Source organism: Bos indicus x Bos taurus, chromosome 19, assembly GCF_003369695.1.
Source record: "Bos indicus x Bos taurus breed Angus x Brahman F1 hybrid chromosome 19, Bos_hybrid_MaternalHap_v2.0, whole genome shotgun sequence".
In the NCBI taxonomy this organism is placed as follows: Eukaryota; Metazoa; Chordata; class Mammalia; order Artiodactyla; family Bovidae; genus Bos; species Bos indicus x Bos taurus.
In genome coordinates this window covers 42,141,350-42,155,503 of record NC_040094.1, presented here as the reverse complement: position 1 = coordinate 42,155,503, position 14,154 = coordinate 42,141,350, and the positions used below count along the sequence as shown (strand labels likewise).

The window sequence follows — 14,154 nt, the reverse complement described above, 5'->3', positions numbered from 1 at the left end:
ACAGAGTTAAGTAAGTCAGAGGAAAAAAATATATATATTAACACATATATGTGGAATCTAGAAAAATGATACAGATAAACCTGTTTATAGGGCAGGAATAGAGATACAGACAAGGAGAATGACATGATGTGGACATGGAGGGGGGCGGGGCAGGACGAACCGAGAGATTATGTTTGATGTATAAACACTACCATGTGTAAAGTAAGAACTTGCTATAAAGCATAGGAAGCTCAGCTTGGTGCTCTGTGATAACCTTAAACAGGTGGGATGGGGGTGGGGGCGGGGTGTGTATATATATGTATCTGTATATATACATACACATATGGCTGACTCACTTCACTGCACAGCAGAAACTAACACAACATGGTAAAGCAATTATACTCCAACAAAAACAAATGCAGTATACTGTTTATAAGAGAGAAATAATATTGTATCATCTTATTTTATATATTTGCAAAAAAAAATTCAACTTCAAAAGTAAAAAAACTATTGGTTTCAGAGAAAAACAACAACAACAAAAGCAAGCCACTAATACAAGTAAATTCCAAAATCTTCAGAAAGAATGTACAAGGACTTTGTATGTGCCTGTTCTTAGGGTTTTTTTGTTTGTTTGTTTGCTTGCTTTAATCATATGCAAATCTCAGTTCAACTCAAGGATCAGGATTGAATCAATGAAGATTTTTCTGTGATTTTCCCAATCGCTTCCATTTAATGTGATGAAGGAAACAATTTAAATGCTTCAGGGGAGCTATGAATTTTTTTGGTCAGGGAGTTTGAATGAGATGGAGCAAACAAATTCCGTTCCTCGGATCCCCACTGGGGAGAACATACCCCCAGCTCAAATGAGCATGGAGGTCAACACACCTGCAGTGGCTTCCAGTCCAATTGTGCAGGCAGGGTGTAGCCACAAGGCACTACACACACTCCCTCCTGTGCATGGAATTGTTCTGCTCATGCTGTCAGTATGGAGACGTGGGAAAGATCTGGCTTCTGCGGAAGCTTCTGCAGGTGAAATCCACTGAGGATTTTAGGAGGGAACAGCTGTAGCTTTAGGATGGCTGGAACAGAGTCTGTCACACTGTGTCACGCTGACCTTACCCAGGGAGAGAGATTTCCCCATTCACCAGGTCAGGTGCAAAATACTTAGAATAGTATCTATTCTAAGTTTCTAGAGAAGACCTAAAGCCAGGCAATGACAGAGAAAGCTAATCTCTTTATTTAGTCTTAGGACATTACAACTGGAGGTGGGGGGAACTTCAATTTCATCTATCCACCTCAGTTCAGTTTTGTCGCTCAGTTCAGTTCAGTCGTGTCCGACTCTTCGAGATCCCATGAATCGCAGCACACCAGGCCTCCCTGTCCATCACCAACTCCTGGAGTTCACCCAAACTCATGTGCATCAAGTCGGTGATGCCATCCAACTATCTCATCCTCTGTTGTCCCCTTCTCCTCCTGCCCTCAATCCCTCCCAGCATCAGGGTCTTTTCCAATGAGTCAACTCTTGACATGAGGTGGCCAAAGTATTGGAGTTTCAGCTTCAGTTCAGTCCTTCCAATGAACACCCAGGACTGGTCTCCTTTAGGATGGACTGGTCGGATCGCCTTGCAGTCCAAGGGACTCTCAAGAGTCTTCTCCAACACCACAGTTCAAAAGCATCAATTCTTCGGTGCTCAGCTTTCTTCACAGTCCAACTCTCACATCCATACATGACCACTGGAAAAACCATAGCCTTGCTAGATGGACCTTTGTTGGCAAAGTAATATCTCTGCTTTTTAATATGCTATCTAGGCTAGTCATAACTTTCTTTCCAAAGAGTAAGTGTCTTTTAATTTCATGACTGCAATCACCATCTGCAGTGATTTTGGAGCCCAAAAAAATAAAGTCTGACACTGTTTCCACTGTTCCCCCATCTATTTGCCATGAAGTGATGGGACCAGATGCCATGATCTTAGTTTTCTGAATGTTGAGTTTTAAGCCAACTTTTTCACTCTCCTCCTTCACTTTCATCAAGAGGCTTTTTAGTTCCTCTTCACTTTCTGCCATAAGGGTGGTGTCATCTGCATATCTGAGGTTATTGATATTTCTCCCAGCAATCTTGATTCCAGCTTGTGCTTCTTCCAGCCCAGCGTTTCTCATGATGTACACTGCATATAAGTTAAATAAGCAGGGTGACAATATACAGCCTTGACATACTCCTTTTCCTATTTGGAACTAGTCTATTGTTTCACGTCCCGTTCTAACTATTGCTTCCTGACCTGCATATATCCACCTACATTCATTTAATTCATTTCCCTAAATTATATCTCCAAAAGTATAAGTTTCTTATTCCTGCTTTAAATATTTGAGATTCTGTGGTTGTATGAAGTATTTTAATTGTCTTCTAAGATATGACCCTTTAACAGGATAAACTTAGCCCCCAAAAAAGCATAGAACAGAAGAGTGACTTATCAATACCATTGTTCTCATGCAAATCAAAACCACAATGAGATATCATCTCACACTTATTAGAATAGTTATCATCAAAAAGACAGGATAACAAGTGCTGGTGAGGATGTGGAGAAAAGAGAACACTGGTGCACTATTGACGGAATGTAAATTTGTACTACTGCTGCTAAGTCGCTTCAGTCGTGTCTGACTCTGTGCAACCCCATAGACGGCAGCCCACCAGGCTCCCCCGTCCCTAGGATTCTCCAGGCAAGAACACTGGAGTGGGTTGCCATTTCCTTCTCCAATGCATGAAAGTGAAAAGTGAAAGTGAAATCGCTCAGTCGTTTCCGACTCTTAGTGACCCCATGGACTGCAGCCTACCAGGGTCCTCCATCAGTGGGATTTTCCAGGCAAGAGTACTGGAGTGGGGTGCCATTGACTTCTCTGGTAAATTTGTACAGCATCTGTGTAAAACAATATGGAGTTTCCTCAAAAAAATTAAAAATAGAACTACTCTTTGATCCAGAAATTTCACTTCTGGGTATATATTCAAAGGAAATGAAATCACTGTCTCAGGGATATCTGCCCTCTCGTGTTAACTGAAGCATTATTCACAACAGCCAAGATGTGGAAAAACCTAAGTGGCCATCAGTGGATGAATGGATAATGAAGAATATAAGAAGATGTAACATCATGGATAGACCTTGAGGGCACTGTGCTAAGTGAAATAGCCAAGAAAGACAAATGCTGCATGGTATCACTTACATGTGGAACCTTAAAGAAAAAAAAAAAGTCAAACTCATAGAAAAGAGAGTAGAAAAGTAGTTGCCAGGGGCTGGAGAGTGGAGGGATGAGGTCAATGGAAGAGGTTGGTAAACGGATGCAAACTTTCAGTTGTAAAATGAGTAAGTTCTGAAGACCTAATTTAAAACATGGTGACTGTAGTTGATAATGCTATACTGTATAATTGAAATTTATTTTTTAAAAAGTAGAACTTAAATGCTCTCAGCAAAAAGAAGAAAAGATTTTTTTTTTTCATTTTTAAACATTGTTTTTTGTCACTAGTGTGACTTACTATTAGGTACACACATCTTTCTTTTCAGATAAATTACTTGCGGAGATTGCAAACATGCTTTATGTGGACGTTAGGATGAAAGAAAATGTGCCACGGCAGGTGCAAGGGCTAAAACAATACTTTCCAGTTTCCCTTTGTTTCCTCTGTTGAAAAAAGAAATCACTCCTGAAAAAAGCCTCTGAGAAAGGCCTCTAGTGGTAATTTCTGGAATGGTATTAAACAGATTGCTGTACAAAGGGGAAAGAAAAGAGGCAAGGCAAGGTGGATTGTGGTGTCAATTGTAAAGTGACATGTCAGCGGAGGAGGCGTTTCTCCTGTGAGTTCTATAAAAGGTCAGCTCATCCGCGACCAAGAGACGGACTCTGCTCCATCCATCCTGAAGCTACAACAGCTGCTTCCTCCTACAACCCCCAGTGGATTTCAGTCAGAGAAGCTTCCACCGAAGCCTGAGTTCCTCCTCCCAAAGCCCTGGGCTCAGCATGAGCAGCTCCATATATAGGAGAGGGGTCGCACCCAGCGTGTATGGAGGGGCTGGAGGCCACGGCACCCGCATCTCGACGTCTAGACACTTGGCAAACTATGGGAGCGACCCTGCTGGAGGAAACCTGTTTGCTGGCAATGAAAAGATGACCATGCAGAACCTAAATGACCGCCTAGCAAGCTACCTGGAAAGAGTGCGGTCACTGGAGCAGTCCAACTCCCACCTTGAACAGCAGATCAAGCACTGGTATGAGACCAACACACCTAGCACCGGTCGGGACCACAGTGCATATATGGGACAAATCAAAGAGCTGCGAGACCAGGTGAGGCAGGACACTTCTGCTTTCTTCCCCACTGTCCAGCTGTATCATATGTCAAGAAGGGCATATATGTTGGGTGGTCCAAATGGGCACTGTAAAGCAAATTAGGCTTAAATGCCACATCTATAAAAATGGCATATTTTTATGTCTTATATTTTATATTTTACTGCTGGAGAACCTGACTAAATAGGATGACTTTGTGTGTGTGTGTGTGTGTGTGTGTGTGTGTGCACGCGTGCTTAGTCACACAGTTATGTCCCAGTCTTTGCAACGCCATGGACTGTAGCCTGCAAGGCTCCTCTGTCCATAGGATTCTCAAGGCAAGAATACTAGAGTCGGTTGCCCTCCAAATGAATATGCCCTCCTCCAGGGGATCTTCCCAACCCAGGGATTGAACCTGAGTGTCCTGCATTACAGGCAGAATCTTTACTGTCTGAGCCACCAGGGAAGCTCCACAAGTGTCAGAATACTGGATCATAAATTTCAATGATAAATGATTCAAGGTGGTAATGGGGATGGGGCATAGGTCTTAATGATATCTGGGTTTTTAAATACTTTTAAAATGTTTAATAATCTGATCATCATTCATTCACCAAGCAGTTCAGAAACCACTTCAACAGTCATAAAATGTTTTATTGCCCCAATTCAAATTTATTGCAATCATACCTGCTCCCATGTCATACCAGAAAGGTGGAGTGCTCCATTTTATCAATAGCGTGGAATAAAAGAAGACTTTGCTCCTAACCGAAGATGTCAAATGTGACACAGAACACTTACTCTGTTTTAAAATTCTTATCTAATCAAGAAAATTGTTCCTTTCATTTTCATTTCTATCTTAACATTCCTTTCTTTAGAGCAAAGGCCACTTACTTGCCAGCAAGTCTCTCTTTTCTTGCATTATATTAAACATCAGTGCAATTTGATTCTGATTCTATAGGAAGTTACTTTGGGATTTCTGGAACTGTGGGGATGTGAAGGCAAAGGTGTTTAAATTGCCCTTCTGCCAACAGCTCATTTTTCTCAGGCTTTCACTAAAATATTCAAAATCAGCCAACCATTCTCCCCTAGCCATCGCATGATTCATGTTTATGAAGTTATTTCAGGCCATCCTGAACACATAGGTACAGCCAAATGTTCCGTTTACCTGAGCAGGCCCAGTATATGAAGGAAGACCACTCTCTCTAGGACTAGATCTACACTAGATCTACTGAAAGAGACATGCCTCTGTAGCATCTTTTACAAGCAGACTTCTGATCTATATGCATCTTAGAGGATTCATCCATTAGGTAACCACTTCTTAAGATCAGGGATGCCCAGTGCCTACACAAGTTAACACCACAAAGCAAGTGTGCATTCATTCAGCGAGTATTTAATAGGCACTAAGTGCTGGCACTCGGAGAAGGCAATAGCACCCCACTCCGGTACTCTTGCCTGGAAAATCCCGTGGACGGAGGAGCCTGGTAGGCTGCAGTCCATGGGGTCGCTAAGAGTCAGACACGACTGAGCGACTTCACTTTCACTTTTTACTTTCATGCATTGGAGAAGGAAATGGCAACCCACTCCAGTGTTCTTGCCTGGAGATTCCCAGGGACAGGGAAGCCTGGTGGGCTGCCGTCTATGGGGTCGCACAGAGTCGGACATGACTGAAGCAACTTAGCAGCAGCAGCAGCTGGCACTGGGGAATATGATGGTGAACATAATGTGATTTGTGTGCTGTGCTTAGTCGCTCAATCATGTCCAACTCTTTGAGACCCCATGGACTGTAGCCCACCAGGCTCCTCTGTCCATGTTGATTCTCCAGCCAAGAACACTGAAGTCAGTTGCCATGCCCTCCTCCAGGGTATCTTCCCAACCCAGGGATCAAACTCAGGTCTCTCACATTGCAGGCAGATTCTCTACCATCTGAGCCACCAGGAAAGCCCTAATGTGATTTAGGGGGAAACAAAGATGGACAAAGGCAACATTGTCCCACATGGAAGGATAAAGGGAGGGCTATGTAGGGCTGTGAAAGCACAGGCAGTTCATCCAACTCTGTTTTGAGGAAACCAGTGAAGGCTTCCTTGAAGCAATGATGTTGAGGCTGAGAGGAGGGAGGAGCTCACCAAGTGAAAGGGGCTAAGAGGAAGGTTCTAAGCAGGAACAAAGACAAGGCTCTCAGTAAGGTCTGATGGCTCAAGTTGAACTAAGCTCTTCATTTGTAGTCATAAGGAAACTGACCAAACCCTCAGGACTCAAGTTGCATTTTATGAATCTATTGTGTTAAAGCTCCAACCCAATATTTCTCCTTTCTATTTTCTTTTTTATTTTATTTTTAAACTTTACATAATTGTATTAGTTTTGCCAAATATCAAAATGAATCCGCCACAGGTATACATGTGTTCCCCATCCTGAATCCTCCTCCCTCCTCCCTCCCCATACCATCCCTCTGGGTCATCCCAGTGCACCAGCCCCAAGCATCCAGTATCGTGCATCGAACCTGTGGCAATCCTTGGGATGAACATCGTCTTCAGTTCAAGAGAGGCTGTATCTGAGGATCAACTCAATCATTTTAGACTTCTGTCCAGTTGAAAATGTCACTCTTTCTGGTGTATTTTCCAGATTAAAGATGCTCAACTGCAGAATGCTCGATGTGTCCTACAAATCGATAATGCTAAACTGGCTATGGAGGACTTCAGGCTGAAGTAGGTTCTCTGATACCATACTGACACTTTATGAAAAGAAGGGCCTTTCAGTGGTCCTTCATGACACTTGACTCCCCACAGCATTGTTGGCAAAGGAGCTCCCACTGAATAGTATCAGAACCTTGGAGTTAAAAGGGTGTTAGAAGCTTTCTGATCTATCATCAGGACTGGACTTCTCCCCCAGTAGTCCTAAGATACGGTCACCCAGAGTGTAAATGAACACCTCTAGTAATTACTACTGTTCTCCTTGGTCAGCTCTGATTGCTAGAACATTCTTTTTTAGTTCTACCTTTTCACCTACTGAAACTAATTCTGCTCTTTGGAGTAATAGGAAGGCAGTTTACAACTTCCCTTCTGCCTGTACCCTTTTGTTATCTAGCGAGTCATTTATCTACACTTAGTGATTCTCTGAGTCATCCATGTTCCTTCAAGTAAATGACCGAAGTTCCAGGGGTGGCTCTTAATCCTTCCTGTTTGACAGTGTTTTACAGTAAGGTCTGACCAACCAAAGAACCAGGTGGATTAAAGCAGTTCAATTTGTGTTCACTTTCTCACATCACATTACATGCGATCAGAGCTGTTCCTCTTAACTGCTTCCACACTAGGGCTTCCTCATCCTGAATTTGTACAACACATTGGCAATGAAGAGTCTTTGGTGGTTTAAAAGCACAGCATTATAATGCTATAAGGGATCAAAAAGAAAGAAATGAGAAAGCAGATCTGGAAATTAAAGCAGTAAAAGTTCATTAATTCCACTCAGCATCTGGGAGTCTCATTGCATTATCACTTCTTTAAGCTTACTATTTTAATAAAAATGGGAATATATAAGATCATAGAAGAGAATGCATGAATTTTTAAGATAATTCACTTTAGATGCATCTTTTTACAAAGTAATAAAAATAAACTGGTCATGTGCATTCATTAAGTAAATCTAACTAACCATTTTTTAGTTAACTTTTTATTTTATATTGGAGTGTAGCCAATTAACAATGTTATGATGGTTTCAGGTGGACAGCAAAGGGATTCAGCCATACATATACATATAACCATTCTCCCCCAAACTCTCCTCCCATCCAGGCTACCACATAACATTCAGCAGAGTTCTCTGTGCTAACCAACAAGTAGGAACTTGTTGGATATCCATTTTAAATACAGCAATGTACATGTCGATTCCAAACTCCCTAACTATTCCTTCCCCCTATCTTCACCCCTGGCAACCATAAATTCATTCTCTAAGTCTGTGAGTTTGTTTCTACTAACCATTATTTAATATCAATAATGTGAGTCTTTTGCTAGCACAGTAATTAGAGCAATTTTTTAACTTTTAAAACAATATATTCCAGAATTCAGGAAATTTTAAAAATAATTTCAGAGCGGTTATTTTACCAGTTACTCCAAATCACAGAGATGACACTATAAAGCAAGTGATCTGAGCCCAAGGTTCTCCAGAACATTTTAAAATGTATAGAGACACAATGATGTATTGAAATTGAACTCTTCTTATACCACATAAAGATTGATCTTATTATCATTTTAAGATCATCTCTTCTATAATGGCTTAAGAAGAACTCAATTATCTTTCCATACTACTTAATTCACAGGTATGAAGCTGAGCGGGGGATTTGCCAAACAGTGGTGGCTGATCTTCATGGCCTGAAAAGGGTCTTTGATGAGTTAACTCTAACGAAGGCAGACTTGGAGATTCAAATTGAAGAGCTGACTAAAGACCTGCGTCTCCTCCAAAAAGAACATGAGGAGGTGAGAAAATATTCAGAAGCAGCATTGGAAATGATAGAATGGCTCTAATAATAGTGAGGAGGAGGAGGAAAAAGAGGAAGATGTGGTGATTGTGGTGGTGGTGAAAAAGATGACAATGAGATTGATATGAGCCTTAACATCTTTTCAATATGGCTGCTGCCAGGTTTGAATGACTTGGAGCAGTCTCTGGACCATAATAAGCCTTAGCTAAGTTGTTTTATTTCTCTATTACTCATCCCCAAGGAAAGAAGCCTTAAGATTTACTATGTCTTTTCTGCATAGCCTCATCTGAGAATGTACTTCAGACTATAATCAATCAGAATTTTCACCCCTGTAGGAAGTGAGGAGCCTACGCGCTCATCTGGGCAATAATGTAAATGTAGAGGTGGATGCTCCTCCAAGCCTGAACCTTGGTGCCATCATGAATGAAATGAGGCAGAAATATGATGCCATGGCCCAGGAGAACCTTCAGAAAGCCAAAGAACAGTTTGAGATACAGGTAATAGCATAATTCTAATGGGTAAGCAAACGTGAGGACGCTGTCTTCCAAAAACAGATAACTCATTTCCTTCCTTCCTTCCTCTCTCCCTCCACCCCTCCCTCCATTCTTTCCTCCCTTTATTCCTTATTTTCTTTCTTTCATTCCTTTTTTTTTTTTTTTTCATTTTGGAACTTTAGATTAATGATCTGCAACAGCAAGTCACAGTGAGCACTGAAGAGTTAAAAGGAACCAAGGATCAAATAAAAGAGCAGAGACACACCTACCAGGTCCTGGAACTAGAGCTCCAGTCCCTTCTCAACATGGTAAAGCACATCTAACGTTCAGCTCTCACGGGCTGTGTGTTTACTAAGCACCTGTGTCAGGAACTCTGGAAATGCAAATACCTATAAGAAATAATCCCTCCCTTTGCAGAGCAGTCAGGGAAACACATCAAACAACTGATGATAGTGAAAAGACAGAAAGAAGTCAAAGTAAAGGACAAGACACTGCAAGAATGCAGAGGCCAAAGAGAGTTGGAGGATGTCACAGGAAAAGTGGCATTTGAAGTAGACTGGAAAGAGTAAGGTGCAATTTTTAATTGGAGAAGAGGGGTCAAGACATTCCAGGCTAGGATATCAGTCAGCTCATGATGAGTTATGTTGCGGTAACAACCTTCAAATCACAATGGCTTACAATGACTGTCACTCAGTTCAAGCTCACTCTACTCACCACACAAGTCAATAAATCAGAGTCCAGGTGTTGAGACAAGGAATAAAGACTTTATTTGGAAAGCTGGCACACTGAGAAGATGGCAGACTAATGTCTCAAAATAACCATCTCATCCGGGGTCTGGATGCCAGTTTCTTTCATAGAACAGAGATGGGGAGGAGGTGAGGAAACAAAGTAAAAAGGTCATAAGTCTTACAAATATCTCCCGGAATGTTTAGCCTAGGGAAGGCTGTTAATTTCTTCTTTCTTGTAGTCATTTACATATGGGTGGACAGGGCTTCCCTTGTAGTTAAGTCAGTAAAGAAGTGAAAGTAAAGTTGCTCAGTCATGTTCAACTCTTTGCAACCCCATAGACTGTAGCCTGCTAGGCTCCTCTGTCCATGGGATTCTCCAGGCAAGAACACTGGAGAGGGTTACCATTTCCTTCTCCAGGGAATCTTCCTAACCCAGAGACAAACTCAGGTCTCCCATATTGCAGGCAGACTCTTTACCATCTGAGCCACCAGGGAAATCAGTAAAGAATCTTCCAGTAATGCAGGAGACCCGGGTTTAATCCCTGGGTTGGGAAGATCCTCTGGAGAAGGAAATGGCAACCCACTCCAGTATTCTTGCCTGGAGAATCCCATGGACAGAGGAGCCTGGCAGGCTAGAGTCCATGGAGTTGCAACAGTCGGACACTACTTAGTGTCTAAACCACCACAGGTGGACAGGATAAGGATGTTTCCTTAAGCAAAGGCACTTTGGTTTAACATTCAGGCAGAGAGGCATGGTTCCCTGAGGCAGGCCATTATGTATAAGACAGAGAACAAAAAGCAACAGGAAGCAAAGGTTAAAGTAAAAGAAACAGATCCAACATGTGGTCAGATTTTGTTCTTCCCTGTAACACTACATCCATCATGGGCTGGCTTCAGCTCTGCTCCATGACTTTTCCACCCCAGGGTAAGGGGACATGCCAGTGTTGTGCCAGAAGGAAAGGGGCAATAGCTAGACCATGTGATAGCTCTTAAAGCTGTCTCCGCATAAATGCATTGGTCAGTTTCACTTGCATTTCATTAGCCAAAGAAACTCATATAACCAAGCCTACCATCAACAGGTTTAGCAAGTCCGATCTTCCTAATGGAAAGGCACTACAAATCACAGTGAGGAGAAGCAAATACAGAGAACAAAAATACATATACCACAAACTGCAAACTCAAAGAAACAAACAAAAACCTGAGGAGCCAGTGATGCCTGTTAATTGGCCGAGGCTGCCTAGTTGGAAAAAGTGAGAGATAAAGCTAGAAATATGCATGAGTCCCACAATGACTAGATAAAAGAATTCTTCTCAAGAGAAATTAACATCGAGGCACCTCTTAAATCAGGTCCTCAAATAAGAAACATCCACTTTTTCTTGTGCTCGTAGAAAGAAGCTTTGGAGCGTACACTAGAGGAGACCAATGCTCGTTATGGTAGCCACTTGGCCAAAATCCAGGCACGGCTAAACTCCCTCGAGGGCCAACTGGTGCAGGTTCGGACCGACACAGAACGCCAGATCCATGAATATAATATCCTCCTTGACATAAAGATCCGGCTTGAGCAGGAAATTGCTACCTACCGTCGTCTTCTGGAAGGAGAAGATGTCAAGTAAGGCTCTTAGAATCAAAGGATAGGCGTCTATGTCTATCTGCTATTCTATTTTAATGTCCATACCTTAAACTCTGTAACTCTTTCCCCAGCACCAATGTAATCCCTAGCTGAAAAACAACTACACAAACCCCCACCAACAACACCAACAAAACAAAAATTTACCAACTAGTATGCACACCCCCCAAAAAAATACTGATCCTTTGTACTTGAGGTCATGCTGTAGGGCTGAGATAGAAGATGGTTAAGCATATCTGATACAGATATGCTGGTGTTAATTTTTATGATTAATACATAATTGAAAGCACTATAATTTTTTATTAAACTTTTTATTTTTTATTGGAGTATAACCGATTAACAATGTTGTCATCGCTTCAGGTGAACAGCGAAGGGACTCAGCCATACATATATATGTATCCATTCTCCCCCAAACTGCCCTCCCATCCAGGCTGAGCAGAGTTCCATGTGAAAGCACTATAACTTTTTAGAGTTCTCATTGCAAGATCATGAATTGAAAAACAGGCCACAGAGGTCTGTGGGAACCAGTCTGAGAATCATCAGTGCGGTAGCAGCAACTGTCTTCAAATACCACCCCCACAAAAGGCAACAAGGGAACACAAGATGTAAACCGCCTTCATAATTTTGTTATTTTAATTACAGAAACTTCTAGTAATTAAAGATCCCTAGTGTATGTTAAACCAGTCATTTCTGAAGCTATGGATTTTTCAAGTTAAAAAGTAAGACACTCCAGCTTGAAGGAGCAAGCACTGCAAAGGGAGGTGGGAGAGACAAACAGTGGTAAAACACACATCACTCAGACTTTATTTTTAAGCAGAACAGGCAGGAGAGCATTTCATTTGCAAAATGGCAATAACACATTTTTCTGTTTTTCTTTTTTTTTTCTTTTCTTAAAAAAATGAAAAACAAAACTAGAGAATATCAGTTGAGCACTCTGGATGAGAAAGGTAAGTATTCTAAATTCTTACGCACTTCCTGTAAGACTGAATTCTCACTCAGTAGTTTACCACTTACCTGCCACTGGTGAAAAGTAAAGGAAAGTCAGCTCTTAAGTAAACAGATATCATCTTAGGGATTCTGAAAATGGGGCACATCATATAAAGAAACCCTCCATGTGGGAAATTTCTCACACTCCCATTGACGGGGTGATTTTCTTAGCCCAGGCTATTATTACTGTCCTGAGACATCCTAAGATCCTATAAGAGAAAAACAAGATGAAAATGTGCATTTTACTTAATTCAGTATGACATATTTCTTTTGTGGGGAGTGGGGAGAGTAGAAAATTTTTCGCATTTATTTAGAAAATGGACTTAAGATCATTTCAGAAAGAGAATGGGTTCAACTCCTTTCTAAAAGAAGGAAATACATACAAAATAATAATTTAAAGCTGAGTATTCTAAAATAGTAGCATCTTGGGTCTGAATTAACATTTCATATTTAAATCTCAATTCAGATATAAAGAAAACCAAGAAGATTAAGACAGTCGTGCAAGAAGTAGTGGATGGCAAGGTTGTGTCATCTGAAGTCAAAGAAGTGGAAGAAAGTGTATGAAGGGCTGGAAGAAAGTGATGCTGCTGAGGTTTTGAAAGACATGTAGCTATAACTTTCACTCCCTTCAAGAAAGTGGCATCAGAAAGCACTATTAATGTTTCTTGGTGATTAGAGGGGGGAGAGGGGAGTCCATTTACCAGTCTCTGTAATTGAATATAAATGTTTTACTCAGAGAAGCTGCAAATTGCCTGCAAAAATGAAATCCAATGATCACTGGGATATTTAAAATATCATTACTGCCACCTTTAACACAAAATGCATTAATCACAAGCTATAGACCACCTAATATCATTACTAAACCTTACAAAGCAGAGGAGGCTATGCAAACTACAAATGAACCTCTCTAACACCTTCCAAAATCTGAACTGCAAAAATCTCCTTTCAGGGTTTCCTGGATTCTTGAGTCAATTTCTTGATTAATTTCACTGAATTTTTAATATCAGTATAATTCTGCAAGCTTTAAATTATATTTGCTTCCCCCCTTATTGTCTTGGCTGTCTTTAAAACTCAACTCGGCTCTGAATAATTTGAGAGTCAAATTCCAATCATAAACGCTGAGCAGAATAAGAATGAAGTACATTATGCTTGAAATGGGAATAGACTAAGAACAAAATTAGCAAAACCTTTCTCAAGACAGAATGCTTCTCCTTATGATATAATAAACTGCATAAATCATCATCAGGTGCTCTCTTTCTTTACATAGTAATTGTATGTTATTAAATGTTTCTCACTATTTTTTAATAATAGTTTTAATGAAGTATAATTCACACCATAAAATTACTTCTTTTAAAGTATGCAATTCAGCTGTCTTTAGTATGTTCACAAAGTTGTGCAGCTATCACCACTATCTTACCTTAGAGCATTTTCATCACTCCAAAAAGAAGCTCCTTTGGCAGTCACTCCAATTCTCTTCCCCTCAACCTCTGAAAACCACTAATCCACTTCCTCCCTCTATGGATTTGCCTAATCTGGACATTTCATATGAACGGAATCATACAATGTGTTCTTTTG

The 14,154-nt window shown here is 41.0% G+C and overlaps 1 protein-coding gene across 1 annotated transcript; it reads left to right on the top strand.

Moving 5' to 3' along the window:
* The first annotated feature begins 3,854 nt into the window (after positions 1-3,854).
* KRT20 (keratin 20) lies at positions 3,855-13,821 on the top strand. Its single transcript, XM_027519374.1, has 8 exons — positions 3,855-4,305; positions 6,901-6,983; positions 8,585-8,741; positions 9,079-9,240; positions 9,420-9,545; positions 11,354-11,574; positions 12,508-12,539; positions 13,046-13,821. The coding sequence occupies exons 1-8, from the start codon at positions 3,982-3,984 to the stop codon at positions 13,141-13,143; spliced, it is 1,203 nt and encodes a 400-aa protein (XP_027375175.1). The 5' UTR covers positions 3,855-3,981; the 3' UTR covers positions 13,144-13,821.
* The last annotated feature ends 333 nt before the right edge of the window (positions 13,822-14,154 follow it).